Source organism: Nomascus leucogenys, chromosome 4 (genome assembly GCF_006542625.1).
Source record: "Nomascus leucogenys isolate Asia chromosome 4, Asia_NLE_v1, whole genome shotgun sequence".
Taxonomy (NCBI): Eukaryota; Metazoa; Chordata; class Mammalia; order Primates; family Hylobatidae; genus Nomascus; species Nomascus leucogenys.
Window position 1 is genome coordinate 78620243 of NC_044384.1, and position 17072 is coordinate 78637314.

The window sequence follows — 17072 nt, forward strand, 5'->3', positions numbered from 1 at the left end:
AAATAAAATATTGCTTAAGAGTCTTACAGAACAATTAGACTTTATTTAATATTTGAATCTACTTTAAACTGGTTTTATTAATTCTACACATGATATGTGGCACTCTTAGTTGTAAGAGATTTTCTCTTCAAATAGTTTGCAAATTTTTTATACCATTCAAGAGGTTGTCTCTTCACTTTATGGATTGTTTACTTTTCTGTGCAGAAGGTTTCCAGCTTAAAGATATTGCATTTGCCCATTTTTTGCTTTGGTTGCCTATGCTCTTGAGGTCTTACTAAAAAAATCTTTGTCCAAACCAGTCCTAAAGCATTTTTTCAATATTTTCTTCTAGTAGTTTTATAGTTTCAGATCTTACACTTAAGTCTTTAATCCATTTTGATTTGATTTTTGGATATGGTAAGAGAGGGGTCTAGTTTCATTATTCTGCATATAGATGTCTAGTTTTCCCAGCGTCATTTATTGAAGAGACAGTTCTTTCCCCAATGTATGTTCTTGGCGGCTTTGTCAAAAATAAATTTACTGTAAATGTGTGTATTTATTTCTGGGTTTTTTATTCTGTTCCATTGGTCTGTATGTCTGTTGCTATGCCAGTGCCATGCTGTTTTGGTACTATAGTTTTGTAGTATAATTTGAGTCAGGTAATGTGATGCCTCCAACTTTGTTTTTCTTGATTAGGATCACTTTGACTATTCTGGGTATTTTGTGGTTCCATATAAATTTTAGTATTTTTTTTTCTATTTCTGTGAAGAATGTTATTGGTAATTTGATAGAGTTTGCATGGAATCTGTAGATAGTTTTGGGTAGTATTGACATTTTAACACTATTGATTCTTCCAATCCATGAACATAGGATACCTTTCCATTATTTGAGTTCTCCTTCAATTTTTTTCATCAGTGTCTTATATTTTTCATTGTAGAGATCTTTCATTTCTTCAGTTAAGTTATTTACAGGTATTTTATTTTATTCATAGCTATTATAAATGGGATTGCTTTCTTGGTTTCTTTTTCAGATATTTCAATGTTGGCATATAAAAATGCTACTAATTTTTGTATGTTGATTATGTATCCTGCAATTTTACTAAATTTATCAGTTTGAATAGCTTTTGGTGGAGTCTTTAGGTTTTTCTAAATATAAGATTATATATCTACAAACAGAAATAATTTGACTTCTTTGTTTACAAATTTATATTTGCCTTATATTTCTCTTGTTTAATTGCTCTGGCTAGAACTTTCAGTACTATGTTGAATAAAAGTGGTGAAAGTGGGCATTCTCTTCTTGTTCTACATCTTAGAGGAAAGGCTTTCATTTTTTTCTTATTTGGTATGATACTAGCCATGAGTTTGTTGTATATGGCCCTTATTATGTTGAAGTAGGTCCCTTCTATACCCAGTTTGTTGAGAGCTTTTATCATGAAGGGATGTTGAATTTTATGGAATGATTTTTCACTGTCTATTGAAATTATCATGTTTTTTGTCCTTTATTTGGCTGATGTGATGTATCACATTTATTGATTTGCATATGTTAAACCATACTTGTATCCCTGGGATGAATCCTCTTGATCATGATAAAGTATCTTTTTAGTGTGTTGTTGAATTTGGTGTGCTAGTATTTTGTTGAGAACTTTTCCATCTATGTTCATCAGTGATACTGGCCTAGAGTTTTCTTTTTGTGTTGTGTCTTTGTCTTGTTTTAGTATCAGGATTATCCTAGCCTTATAGAATGAATTTGGAAGTATTCCCTCATGTTTGATTTTTTTGACTAATTTGGGTAGGATTGGTATTACTTCTTTTTTAAGTGTTTGGTGGAATTTAGCAATGAATAGAAGCTACTAAACTCCATCCTCTTCTACTAACACAGCAAGGAAAATGTGGGCCATCAGATTCTGGTCTTTCCTTTGATGGGAGACTTTTTATCACTCCTTCTATCTCATTACTTGTTATTGGTCTATTGAGGTTCTCTATTTCTTCATGGTTCAATTTTAGTAGGTTGTATGAGTCTAGAAATTGATCTGTCTCTTCTAGGTTTTCCAATTCATTGGCACATAGTTGCTGATAATAGTCTCTAATGATCCTTTAAATTTCTGTGATATCATTTATAATACCTCCATTTTCATCTCTGATTTTACTTATTTGTGTCTTCTCACTTTTTTCTCAGTCTAGATAAAGTTTTGCCAATTTAGTTTATCTTTTAAACCACAAACTTTTCCTTTTACATTTTGTACTGGTTTCTTAGTTTCAATTAATTATTTCTCCTCTGAGCTTTATGACTTATTTTCTTCTACTAACTTTAGGGTTCACTTTACTCTTGCTTAGATTATTGATTCAAAGTCTTTTACTATTTTAGTGTAGATGTTTATTGATATAAACTTCCCTCTTCATACTGTTTTTGCTATGTCCTATAGGTATTGTACATTGTGTTTCCATTTTCATTTGTTTCAATACATTTTTAAACTTACTTCTTTTTTATTGACTCAATGGTCATTCATGAGCAGATTGTTTAATGTCTGTGTATTTTATAGTTTTCAAAATTTCTTTTATTGATTTTTAGTTTTATTCCTTTGTGGTCAGAAAAGATACCAGATGCTATTTCAACCTTGTTAAATTTTTTGAGACTCATTTTGTGGCCTAAAACATTGTCTATACTGAAGAATGTTTTACATCCTCTTAAGAAGAATGTGTATTCTGAAGCTGTTGGCTGAAATGTTCCCTAAATATCTATTAGGTCAATTTGGTCTATAGTGCAAATTTAGTCTGATTTTTCTTTCTTGATTTGTAGTCTAGATAATCTGTACCATGGTGAAAGTGGGGTGTTGAACTCCCAACTATTACTGCACTGGGGTCTGTCTCTGTATTTAGCTCTAATAATATTTGCTTTAGATATTTGAGTGCTTCAGCACTGGGTGCATATGTATTTACAATTGTTATGTCCTCTTGCTGAATTGACCCCTCTATCATTATATAGTGAGCTTCTTTGCTTTTTTACAGGTTTTTTCTTAAAATCTATTTTATCTGATATTAGTATAGCTACTCCTGCTCTTTTTTGTTTTCCATTTGTATGAACTATCTTTTTCCATCCCTTCATTTTCAGTCTATATGTGTCTTTATAAGCGAAGTGAGTTTCTTGTAGAAAGCGTATCTCGTAAAACAAGTCAGATCTTGTTTTTACAGTGGGCATAGTGATCATGTCCTCAGATAAAAACAGGCATACTGATTCCCTGTGTACCAGGTGCTAACCCTGCTCAAACATCCTTTTCATAGGTATAGCCAACCATTGATCTACTTCCCTGGATGTGGCTCAACTTAGAAAACTTAGGGACCTGTTGAAAGCTCCACTATTATCTTCACTTTTCTACCTTCATGTGCCAAAAATAAGCTATTAGAGCACTTATACAAAATGTGATATAGGCATATATAAAATCATTTTCCAAATTTTGAATATAAATTAATTGAGATACGTAGTGATAAGCAGAACTGCCAATCAGCAATCAGTGCTGAGTCAGGAGTGTTTAACCTATGCCCAGAGTCCTAGAAGCTATTAAACCCTATCCTCGTCTACTAACACAGCAAGGAAAATGCATCTTCTTAAAACACAGAATTTACTGTTTCATATCCCAAGGACTTTCATTCCCAGCCATGGTGCTAAGCTTCTGCAGCAGCCCAGAGACCGATAAAATATTATAGAATATAATTAAAACATGCAGACAATTTTCCCATAGTACACCACATAAAGTACATTTTTTGTTCTAAAAATACATCACCAATACAAAAATGTTAATCACAAGTAGTTACAAAAAGAGAAATATATGATATTGTCCAAGAGTTTGTCTTTAATTTGTGAGCCTCTGTTATGACCAGTTAATCTCCGAACCTTTGTTGTTCATAAGAAATTTCTGCACAGGGATATGCATCCTATACACCCACATCCTAGAGATGATTTGAATATCAAAATAAAAAGTATTCTGGTCTTCTGTAGAGATAGGGCTTTCTGACTCAAAGGCTACATCATTCTTTTCTGAAGATCATATTTTTCATAAGGAGATTTTGAATTTAACATAATAAAGCATTTCTGCTGGTTGTGATATCAAGTCCAAGTAGTATTTCTCTTCAGAGATTCTAATAATCAGTGGCCATAAAAGCATTAAACACCCAACCAAATGAAACAAATGGCACTTAGGAAGTTACTTCTCTCTCAATCTCAGTAGAGTCATCAGCTAATATCCTTTGTTTTAAACTAAAGCCAAGGGAAGTCTGAATGGGGTCACTAACAAGAGTTAGTTAAAAAAAAAAACAAAAAACAGAAACAACAACAAAAAACTTTACATGAAACCTAGGCCTGCAACCCCATATCAAACTTCTCTTGACAAAATCCTATCCAATAAATGTAAATCAGTTGTCTTCCAAAATAACTTTCCCTTTCATCTCCAAGCTCCCTGAAATTGAATTCTACCCCCAGGGATATGGAGTATTTATTAGAAGCAGAACTTCTCACACTGTAATGCCTACGGTTATCTAAAAGGTTTGTTGTAAGTTTTTTACCAACCGAACCCTCATGGGGATTTGAAATTTTCCCTTCTGAATACAGAGGGAGGTGGGGGGATATACAAAATGCCTTTTACTGGAAATAATCTCTTGAAAATTTCCATGATTTCGGGCCTAAGATTACAGAAGTCAGAATCCTACCAGAAGATTAAACAACAGAACTGTGCCTTCTGCCTCAGCTTCCTTTCCTTGTTTGGTATTTTAAGTCTCAATTCTCTAGTATTCTTCTGTATCTTGTAGTAAGTTACAAGGGAAACAGCCAAATTCAGACTTTCTTGTGGTTCCAGAGGTTCTGTTCTTTATAGATAATTTTACCAACCACTTCCTATTTGTTAATTATTGGAAAAACAACTTTCTAATAGGGGCTTGGCCTATTAAACAAGCCAAAGATGTTAACAGTAAGACGGTTGGAAATGCCAAAATTGGGAACTAGATTACCTCACCAACAGGGGACCAGTTTCTGATTCTCTTTTCTGGTTACATGGTAGAGATAAGATGGAAAAACAAAGACACTATAGTAATAACATACAAGGAATTGTCTAGGAATACCTAGCTAGCTAGCTGGTCAACCAAATCTTAACTTAGCAGACATGTTAAGCATTCCTATTACAACAAATTTCTATCTGTGTGACTTTAGCAAGCCTTTTACCTGATATGAATATTTGGCTTTGGACAAATGCACAAATGAAGAAATTAATCCAAAATTTCCAGATGTGAAAGAATAGGTTAAACGTGAGTTTTAACTTAATTGGGAAATTATTTTTAAAAGGATCTCTCTGTATTAACAGTAATCCCTCTTCTACCTAAAATAAGATGCTATGAGAAAGCTTGCTAGTCTCCTGGAAGCCCTGACCAGTAATAGCATCTCTGGTTCTTAAGGCAGTGCTATGTTAGATAGAAATTGAATATTCAAGGTGAACTGTCCCATTGCCACAACTAGCTACAAAAAATACTTGTGGTTTGCCTGGCCTATTGATTTATTAGATTACAACTGAGAAAGAATGGCTATTAAATTTGAAGATATCTTTTATGCATTTGCCTGATTTTGTGCCAGCCCTGGGTTTATATAAGGAGCAACTGCAATTCTGACAACAATCAGGAGAGTCGAAAATAAATGTTTAGTTGTTGTTCCTCCTACACTATTTATACATCTGAAATAAATTCCATTATTTCATTCCATAACACCAGGAGAAGATTCTCTTCTTCCATCTGTTTAGGGCATCTTTGATTTCCTTGTTCCTCAGGCTGTAGATCACTGGATTTAACATGGGGATTATAACTGTGTATAAGACTGATGCCAACTTGTTTTGGCTCAGGGAATCACCAGCATTAGGATACATATAAACAAAGATACCTGAGCCAAAGAAAAGGATCACTGCTGTCAGGTGAGAAGCACAAGTGTTGAAAGCTTTGGCTCTGCCTTCAGCTGAGGAGATCTTCAGAATGGTGGCAATGATATAACTGTAAGATATCATGATAACTAAGACAGACGTGAGTCCAAAGATCACTGTGAGAACAGAGGTCATTACTTGAAAGAAAAAGGTGTCAGAACAGGATAGAATCAGCAGCTGGGGCAGATCACAGAAGAAATGGTTGATGACATTTGGCCCACAGAAATGGAGCTGAAGCAAGGCACAGAGTTGGATAAATGAGCCTAAGAATCCAGTTATACAAGATCCTGCCACCATCTGCACGCAAAGGATGGGCGACATGATGGCCCTGTAGAGCAGAGGGTCACAAATGGCAGCATATCGATCATAAGCCATGGCTGCCAGAAGACAGCACTCAGTTAGACCTAGGCTAGAGAAGAAAAAGTACTGCATACTGCACCCCATAAAGGAGATGAATTTATGCTTCTTGAGGAAGTCTGAGAGCATCTTGGGGGCTATAGTGGAAACATAGCAGATGTCCAGAAACGACAGATTACTAAGGAAAAAGTACATAGGTGTATGCAGATGGGAGTCCATCCTGATAAGGGTGATGAGGCTTATGTTCCAGGACACTGTCAGGAGGTAGATCCCTAGGAATATTGAAAAGAGGAAAATAGTGAGCTTTGGAAATTCAGAGAATCCCAAGAGAATGAACTTTGTAATTCTTGTACTGTTCCTTTCCCCAGTCATTGCACTGGTGATTCTAGTATCTGTAGGAAAAAAGAGTATAAATCTCTATGTCAGTTGTTATCCCAATTTCTGTTGAAATAAACTACCTTGTATCCACACTGAACACAGAACCAAGTGAAATATTGATCCAAGTTAAAGGAAATAACCCTGATTAACCTTGGCCCTTAAGAGCTACAATGGTTCTGTGCAGCAGTTTTTCCACATGTAAAAGAGGATAACTACCCTTTTCATTGTTAACCTATCAGGCTCTTATGAGAACAAAAGAAAGTATAAGAACATTTGGAAGGGATTTGTTAAAAGACGTTTTGGAAACTTTAGCATATTGCTAATGGAATTACAATCCCTGTGCATAATTCAGTGACTAAGAGCATGGACTTACATGTCATACTGCTGTTTTTGGATTGTGGTTCTGCTACCTACAAACTGTGTTAGTATCTTTGTGCTTGTTATTTCATCAGTAAAATAGGGATAGTAAACCTGTCTCAGGTTCTAACTGAGGTTATGTATGGTATCTGTCATGCACATAGCAAGAATTTTATGAAAGTGGTGTCATTAGGGGATATCTTTCTAGCATAATTTTGAAGCACTCTTTTGGTTTGTGAAAAACTTAAATTTAAATGTTTAATGGGTCATATAGGTAACATTCTCTGACTACAGTGTTATTAAGTTAGAAATCAGTAGCAAATTGATCATTAGAAAAATATCATAATTGAAAACTAATTACATATTTTCAAACTATTCACTAACATTATTATATTAAATAATGTTAAATCTAATGAATAATTATGGAAATGCAAATTAAAACAGTGGATACAATTTCACACTTGCCATTTTGACAAAAATTAAGAAGTGGGGCAATATCAAGTATTGACTAGAACATAAAATAAATGGAATCCTCATCCCCTGTTATTGGGAGTGCAAACTACTATGATTGCTTTGGAAAGCAGTTCAGTAACACTTAATATGGAAGAATATGTAAACACAATATAACCCTCAAATTCCAATACTAAGTGTATTCTCTAGAAAACAAAATCCTCTGTAAAACAAAAACTCAAATAATAGATACAAGGGCTAGTAGAGAGTTGAGTCCAAGTGTGGTGCTCTATTTTGAGGCCACTGAAACCCTTTCAAAGGTGGTCTGAAAGATCAAAGTTCTTCCTGGGTAAAAAAAATCCATTCAAAGTCAAGATAGACTAGTGGATGTAACTATGTATGCTAAGTTCATTGATACGGTCTTCAATTTTACAACTACCCTTTAAGAAACTACCATCTGTGGAGTTTTGGTATAGTATTAAAGAAGTTTATACATGACTCTCTGAAAAGACTGTTAAAATACTCCTTCTTTTTCCAATTACATATCTATGTGAGGCCAGATTTCCTCAACCAAAACTGTTTATTGCAACAGATTGAAAGAGAAACAAATATAAGAATCCAGCAGCCTTCTAAGAAGCAGAGATGTATGACATTTTCAAAACTGTAGAACAATGCTACTGCTCACAAGCTATTTTTGTTTTAGATAATTATTGATTTTTATACACTGTTTTATTAAAATATTTTACTCACATTAACCAATTTATACCTGAGGTTGCAATTTTTTGAATTTGAAAAATCAGACCTTTGCTATGACCTTGAGCAGTAGGATATAAATGACTCCCACATGCAGTGTAAACTAGTTCAACCATTGTGGAAGTCAGTGTGGTGATTCCTCGAGGATCTAGAACTAGAAATACCATTTGACCCAGCTATCCCATTACTGGGTATATACTCAAAGGATTACAAGCCATGCTACTATAAAGACACATGCACACGTATGTTTACTGTGGCACTATTCACTATAGCAAAGACTTGGAACCAACCCAAATGTCCATCACTGATAGACTGGATTAAGAAAATGTGGCACATATACACCATGGAATACTATGCAGCCATAAAAAAGGATGAGTGCATGTCCTTCATAGCGACATGGATGAAGCTGGAAACCATAATTCTGAGCAAACTATCGCAAGGACGGAAAAACAAACACCGCATGTTCTCACTCATAGGTGGGAATTGAACAATGAGAACACTTGGACACAGGGTGGGGAACATCACGCACCGGGGCCTGTCATAGGGTGGGGAGATGGGGGACGGATAGCATTAGGAGGAATACCTAATGTAAATGACGGGTTAGTGGGTGCAGCACACCAACATGGCACATGTATACATATGTAACAAACCTGCACGTTGTGCACATGTACCCTAGAACTTAAAGTATAGTAATAATAAAAAAATTACTACCTCAAAGTAAGCACAGTGAAAAAATAAAAGATAAAAATAAATAAATAAAATAAATAAATGACCCCCACGTGCTTAGCGTTCCAATAATTGAACACTAGGCATAATTAATATATAATGAGTGAAGAAAATATGCAGAACAGAACTAGTGAGTGATAAGTGGCTTAAACCTATTAATATTGTTTGCATACTGATGGATTTTGAATATCAAAAAGATAAATCAACTATAATTTTTAGAGTATGTCATCAATAATAATAATATGTAACAGTTATTCAGCACTTACTGTCCTAGCCATTCTTCTAAGACATTTATTTAATCTTCACAACAACCTCATTTTAATATAAAGCACAGGAAGTCAGGGAACTTTCCCATGATCTCAATATTAATAAGTGATACAGCTAGGAACCCTCTCAGATAGACTGACACCAGGGTCCAGCATTGAACAGTTATGCTATACTACCAATTTACATACAGTTTTTATCTCTTTCATCTTTATTTTCCTGGTCACTATTAGCATTGCACCATTTAATTAAATTAATGCATAAGTTGTTAGAGCTTTGTGGATTCATTTTAAATTATAAATAAAATAAAAGTAGGTGGAGTCTAAAGGTCACACTGGCCCAACATAAATTGTAGCTAAAGTAAATCGCCCTCTGCATCAACTATTGCAACTATTAATATCCCCTTGACCTGCGAAGATGGCCATAAATGATCATTTTTAATATTTCATAAAGTTATTAAAATTACACATTTATACAAAAAACAGTATCAAGTTGCTTCAGCATAAAATTACATTAACTCCCTTTGGCTACTCTATTTTAGACTCAGCAAAAGTTTTAATTATCTCTGATAAATAAACTTCGGAAACTAACTACTGAAAAGCAGAGTATATTTGGCGTCACCATTAATCGACTTTGTGATTTGGGGCAAAGTAATTCACCTTTATGTGCCTTCATTTCTTCATCTCTATGGGAAGAATCATCATCACTTCATAGGCTTTTGCAAGAACTTAACTATGATATGTAAAGTAACAACTAGGCTGTCAAAAACGGGAGTTGTTATACTAATAATGAATAATAATAACTATATCCTAAAGGTAGTTTGCTAACTAAAACACATTTTTATAGGGAAAATGGGATTATTTGGTGGTAAAAATATTAGGTTCCATGGTCCAGATTATAAGCTATCAGGAAAACTCCATGCCTCCAATTCCACTTTACTCACTGGTTAGTGTTTTAAACACTGTGAGATTATTTTTTTCAGCTCCAATACCTTGGTTTCTGTTAAAATCAATATTATTCAACAAGAGTGGGGAAGAGGGATCATGAGTTTTCCAAAAAACAAACAAAAACAGATGTTGAGCCTGGATGCATGAGGTCTTTGTCAAGTGCGTAAGAGAGCAGGGTTACAGGAGAAAGAAGAAAGAAGGAAAGTGTTTCAAGCATGGAAGCCAAGTTGCCCCCATTCTGATTTTACCCACCCAAATGTTCATGCAGGTGTTTGGCTCCTGACAGGTGTATCTTGGTGAAATTCTGGGAGGTACTGCTGCCACGCTGCCTTCCACTGGAGTGTGATCTTATCCCCAGATAAGTGTCATGTTGTTTCAGAAATTAGAGGCCACAAGCATCAAAATATGCGTGTTCAGCTTCCCCTGGGCTCTGTGCTTTTGGCCATGGCTCCTAATGGCCATTGCTGCAAGAAAGGTGTTTACAACTAAAGATTCTCTTAAATGTTTCCTTTGGGTGTGGGGAGAGAAGAGGCAATTAACAGAAAGCACCAATAATTACTCTCTAGAATTATGAGAAACACTAGAGAAAACATAGATAAATATTCCCAGTTGATTCCATTTCTTTACAGTGTGCCCCTCATCACCTAATTGAATCAAGTTCTAATTTTTCTTTTCATACTTTTAGAATCATGATATCTGGGAGGGACTTTCAAGGTAGAGTGACCATTACATATACTACCTAAACTGGACAACTTTGGGCATGAAAAAGGAGTTATTAATAATCATGTCAGGACAGCAAGTGTAAACAGAGATTGTTTTAGCAGATGACATTGAATGGTCCCCAGCATTTTAAGTCAAAACCTGCTATTTATTGTGTCTTTTGTGATTATGTGTCTGGCTCTGAACAGATTTGCTTGGGGTTGAATTTTGACTTTGTTACTTATGAGATACGGGCCCTTGATCATCCTTCTTAATCTCACTATGCCTCAGTTTCTTAATCAGTAAATGGGAGGTCATAAGAGGGTTATCTTATAGGGTTGTGATGAATTTAAATGAGATACCTGGAAAGTACGTGGAAGCACTCAATAAATGTTAGCATTTTGTTTTTGTTAATAATATTATTGTTTTAATTTCTCCATTTTCTGTTCATATTTCTATAAAAAACTGCTCATTTTATAAGTATAGGTTTTTAAATTCAGCATTTGTTACATGGCATTGTATGTTTTTAAAGCTTTGTAAATTCTACTTCAAAATTTAATAATTATTTTACTCTTGAACTCTTGTATTTTGTCTTCTTAATAACATTAATGCAACCCAGATGTTCCTGATCTCATTAGCCTTAACTGTAATATTATGTCATACTAGCTTTTTACCTATAACTTTTTTTTCTTTTCCTTTTTATTATACTTTAAGTTTAGGGTATATGAGCACAACATGCAGGTTTGTTATATATGTATACATGTGCCATGTTGGTTTGCTGCTCCCATTAACTCGTCATTTACATTAGGTATTTCTACTAATGCTATCCCTCCCCCATTCCCCTACCCCACGACAAGTCCCGGTGTGTGATGTTCCCTATCCTGTGTCCAAGTGTTCTCATTGTTCAATTTCCACCTATGAGTGAGAACATGTGGTGTTTGTTTTTCTCTCCTTGCAACAGTTTGCTCAGAATGATGGTTTCCAGCTTCATCCATGTCACCACAAAGGACATGAACTCATCCTTTTTATGGCTGCATAGTATTCCATGGTGTATATGTGCCACATTTTCTTAATCCAGTCTATCAGTGATGGACATTTGGGTTGGTTCCAAGTCTTTGCTATTTTGAATAGTGCTGCACTAAACATACGTGTGCATGTGTCTTTATAGCAGCATGATTTATAATCCTTTGGGTATATACCCAGTAATGGGATGGCTGGGTCAAATGGTATTTCTAGTTCTAGATCCTTGAGGAATCACCACAATGTCTTCCACAATGGTTGAACTAGTTTACACTCCCACCAACAGTGTAAAATCATTCCTATTTTTCCACATCCTCTCCAGCACCTGTTATCTCCTGACTTTTTAATGATCGCCATTCTAACTGGTGTGAGATGGTATCTCATTGTGATTTTGACTTGCGTTTCTCTGATGACCAGTGATGATGAGCATTTTTTGGTGTGGATGTTGGCTGCATAAATGTCTTCTTTTGAAAAGTGTCTGTTTATATCCTTGGCCCACTTTTTGATAGGGTTGTTTGATTTATTCTTGTAAATTTGTTTAAGTTCTTTGTAGATTCTAGATATTAGCCCTTTGTTTGGTGGGCATTGCAAAACTTTCCTGCCATTCTGTAGGTTGCCTGTTCACTCTGATGGTAGTTTCTTTTGCTGTGCAGAAGCTCTTTAGTTTAATTAGATCCCATTCGTCAATTTTGGCTTCTGTTGCCATTGCTTTTGGTGTTTTAGTCGTGAAGTCCTTGCCCATGCCTATGTCCTGAGTGGTATTGCCTAGGTTTTTATGGTTTTAGGTCTAACATTTAAGTCTTTCATCCATCTTGAATTCATTTTTGTATAAGGTGTAAGGAAGGGATCCAGTTTCAGCTTTCTACATATGGCTAGCCAGTTTTCCCACCACCATTTATCAAATAGGGAATCCCTTCCCCATTTCTTGTTTTTGTCAGGTTTGTCAAAGATCAGATGGTTGTAGATGTGTGGTATCATTTCTGAGGGCTCTGTTCTGTTCCATTGGTCTATATCTCTGTTTTTGTACCAGTATCATGCTGTTTTGGTTACTGTAGCCTTGTAGTATAGTTTGAAGTCAGGTAGAGTGATATCTCCAGTTTTGTTCTTTTGGCTTAGGATTGTCTTGGCAATGCGGGCTCTTTTTTGGTTCTATATGAACTTTCAAATAGATTTTTCCAATTCTGTGAAAAGTCATTGGTACCTTGATGGGAATGGTATTGAATCTATAAATTACCTTGGACAATATGGCCATTTTCACAATATTGATTCTTCCTATCCATGAGCATGGAATGTTCTTCCATTTGTTTGTGTCCTCTTTTATTTCATTGAGCAGTGGTTTGTAGTTCTCCTTGAAGAGGTCCTTCACATCCCTTGTAAGTTGGATTCTGAGGTATTTTATTCTTTTGCAATTGTGAATGGGAGTTCACTCCTGATTTGGCTCTCTGTTTGTCTGTTATTGGTGTATAAGAATGCTTGTGATTTTTGCACATTGATTTTGTATCCCGAGACTTTGCTGAAGTTGCCTATCAGCTTAAGGAGGTTTTGGGCTGAGATGATGGGGTTTTCTAAATATACAATCATGTCATCTACAAACAGGGACAAATTGGCTTCCTCTTTTCCTAATTGAATACCCTGTATTTCTTTCTCTTTCCTGATTGCCCTGCTAGAACTTCCAACGCTGTTGAATAGGAGTGGTGAGAGAGGGCATCCCTGTCTTTTGCCAGTTTTCAAAGGGAATGCTTCCAGTTTTTGCCCATTCAGTATGATACTGGCTGTGGGTTTGTCATAAATAGCACTTATTATTTTGAGATATGTCCCATCAATACCTAGTTTATTGAGAGTTTTTAGCGTGAAGGGCTGTTGAATTTTGTTGAAGGCCTTTTCTGCATCTATTGAGATAATCATGTGGTTTTTGTCTTTGGTTCTGTTTATGTGATGGATTGCATTTATTGATTTACTTATGTTGAACCAGCCTTGCATCCCAGGGATGAAGCCAACTTGATCATGGTGGATAAGCTGTTTGATGTGCTGCTGGATTCAGTTTGCCAGTATTTTATTGAGGATTTTCGCATCAATGTTCATCAGGGATATTGGTCTTAAATTATCTTTTATTGTTGTGTCTCTGCCAGGCTTTGGTATCAGGATGATGCTGGCTTCATAAAATGAGTTAGGGAGGATTCCCTCTTTTTCTATTGATTAAAATAGTTTCAGAAAGAATGGTACCAGCTCCTTTTTGTACCTCTGGTAGAATTCGGCTGTGAATCCATCTGGTCCTGGACTTTTTTTGGTTGGAAGGCTATTAATTATTGCCTCAATTTCAGAGCCTGTTATTGGTCTATTCAGCGATTCAACTTCTTCGTGGTTTGGTCTTGGGAGGGTGTTTGTGTCCAGGAATTTATCCATTTCTTCTAGATTTTCTAGTTTCTTTGTGTAGAGATGTTTATAGTATTCACTGATAGTAGCTTGTATTTCCGTGGGATGGGTGGTGACATCCCTTTTATCATTTTTTTATTGCATCTATTTGATTCTTCTCTCTATTCTTCTTTATTAGTCTTGCTAGCAGTCTGTTAATTTTGTTGATCTTTCCAAAAAACCAGCTCCTGGATTCATTGATTTTTTGAAGGGTTTTTTGTGTCTCTATCTACTTCCATTCTGCTCTCATCTTAGTTATTTCTTGCCTTCTGCTAGCTTTTGAATGTGTTTGCTCTTGCTTTTCTAGTTCTTTTAGTTGTGATGTTAGGGTGTCAATTTTAGATCTTTCCTGCTTTTTCTTGTGGGCATTTAGTGCTATAAATTTCCCTCTACACACTGCCTTAAATGTGTCCCAGAGATTCTGGTATGTTGTGTCCTTTTTCTCATTTGTTTCAAAGAACATCTTTATTTCTGCCTTCATTTTGTTATTTATCCAGTAGTCATTCAGGAGCAGGTTGTTCAGTTTCCATGTAGTTGAGCGGTTTTGAGTGAGTTTCGTAATCCTAGTTCTAGTTTGATTCCACTGTGGTCTGAGAGACAGTTTGTTGTGATTTCTATTCTTTTACATTTGCTGAGGAGTGCTTTACTTCCAACTACTTGGTCAATTTTGGAATAAGTGCGGTGTGGCGCTGAGAAGAATGTATATTCTGTTGGTTTGGTGTGGAGACTTCTGTAGATGTCTATTAGGTCTGCTTTGTGCAGAGCTGAGTTCAATTCCTGGATATCCTTGTTAACCTTCTGTCTTGTTGATCTAACAATGACAGTGGGGTGTTAAAGTCTCCCATTATTATTGTGTGGGAGTCTAAATATCTTTTTAGGTCTCTAAGGACTTGCTTTATGAATCTGGGTGCTCCTGTATTGGGTGCATATATATTTAGGATAGTTAGCTCTTCTTGTTTTTGTTTTTTGTTTTTGTTTTGTTTTGTTTTGTTTTTCAGGTTTCATCTTTTTAATAAGCTCTGTGAAAGACATCCTAATCACTGTATGAGACACAACAGAATATTTTTTCTTCCAGTATTAAAAAAAAAAAAGACATTTGCAAACATTTTAAAGCCAACTCTTCTATATAATCAGTTTGATGATCTGAATTAGAAAATACCCCTGGATAATCATGTTCTTGATACACATTTCCTTTTTTCTTTTTTTTTGAGATGGAGTCTCGCTGTTGCCCAGGCTGGAGTACAGTGGCGTGATCTTGGCTCACTGCAACCTCCACCTCCCGGCTTCAAGCGATTCTCCTGCCTCAGCCTCCTGAGTAGCTGGGATTGCAGACATGCACCACCACGCCCAGCTAATTTTTTTATGTTTAGTACAGATGGGGTTTCACCATGTTGGTCAGGCTGGCTTGATGCACATTTCTTATAGGTACATTTGGAAAATTGCTTCCTAACCACAATAAACACTGTGTACAGGTTTTTAAAATGTCCCTGGTTACACATTAATTTTTTGAAGTCAGTCTGGCCAAACTTGCCAGAACCAATTATTGCTAGCTCCAATAATCCTAAGAGCTCAAACTAAAAAACTGGTAAGAAGAAAAATACTCAGGTTCTACAAACGTCCCATAATTTGTCTTTAAATAGGCAGAAAAAATTTAAAAAAAGATGGAACTGTCTAAAATGTCTTCAGCTACCTTGGAAGGTCAATTTAAAAACAAAAGGTTGATATACTATAAAATAAGATGCTTCAGTGCAGCTCCAAAAACCTTTATAAATACAGCCATTTGGAAGGACGATCCTGGATCAGAAATTATTCCTTGTGTATCTACATTATGTGCATGTCTCATTTCAGTTGTCATAATTGTCTCTGTAATTTCCTCCTGAGTAGTGGTCATAACCACCCTGGTTTCTGCCATTATAGTCTCTGGAACGTCCATATCCATATCCATACCCTCCAGGTCGACTGTCATAATACCTGCCACTCCCATAGCCCTGGTCCCCACCACCTCTGGAGTAGCTGCGACCACGCCCATGGGCCCCAAAGCCACCTCCTCTGGTTCCCCGAGCAGACTTGCCTGCATGATCCACACGGATCTGACGACCATCCAGAGACTCTCCGTTCATGGCTCTCATGGCAACTGAAGCAGGCTCTGGGTTGGTGAAGGTGATGAAACCAAAACCCCTGGACTGCTGAGTCTCCCGGTCCTTGACAACGACGACCTCAGAGATAGGTCTGAAACTGCTGAAGTGGTCTTCCAGTGCCTGCTCGTCGGTGTTAAAGTTGAGCCCTCCCACGAAGAGCTTTCCTTCTTCAGAGGACATGGCAGTTCAAGTCCTGGAAATTAAAACGTAAAAAACCTGGACAAACAGCGAGCTCGGAGGAGCACAGAAAACAGAGAAGGGGCTGCGCGGGAAGATGATTGATGAGCTCTTCTTGTTAAATTGAACCCTTTACCATTATGTAATGCCCTTCTTTGTCTCTTTCGATCTTTGTTGGTTTAAAGTAGGTTTTATCAGAGACTAGATTGCTACCCCTGCTTTTTTTTTTTTTTTTTTTTTTTTTTTTTGCTTTCCATTTGCTTGGTAGATCTTCCTACCTCCCTTTGTTTTGAGCCTATATGTGTCTCTGCACATGAGATGGGTCTCCTGAATACAGCACACTGATGGGTCTTGGCTCTTATCCAATTTGCCAGTTTGTGTCTTTTAATTGGGGTATTTACCCCATTTACATTTAAGGTTAATATTGTTATGTGTGAATTTGATCCTGCCATTATAATGTTAGCT

The 17072-nt window shown here is 36.1% G+C and overlaps 1 protein-coding gene and 1 pseudogene across 2 annotated transcripts; both read right to left on the reverse strand.

The window, feature by feature from the left end:
* Positions 1 to 5704: 5704 nt before the first annotated feature.
* LOC100590012 (olfactory receptor 1440-like) lies at positions 5705 to 6505 on the reverse strand. The gene has a single exon (XM_003275267.3). It carries the CDS (start codon positions 6503 to 6505, stop codon positions 5705 to 5707), a length of 801 nt encoding a protein of 266 aa, XP_003275315.3.
* Positions 6506 to 15248: 8743 nt separating this feature from the next.
* Positions 15249 to 16712, reverse strand: LOC100596239 (annotated as a pseudogene). Its single transcript, XR_004029669.1, has one exon. The product of XR_004029669.1 is annotated as an RNA-binding protein 3 pseudogene (transcript).
* Positions 16713 to 17072: the final 360 nt, after the last annotated feature.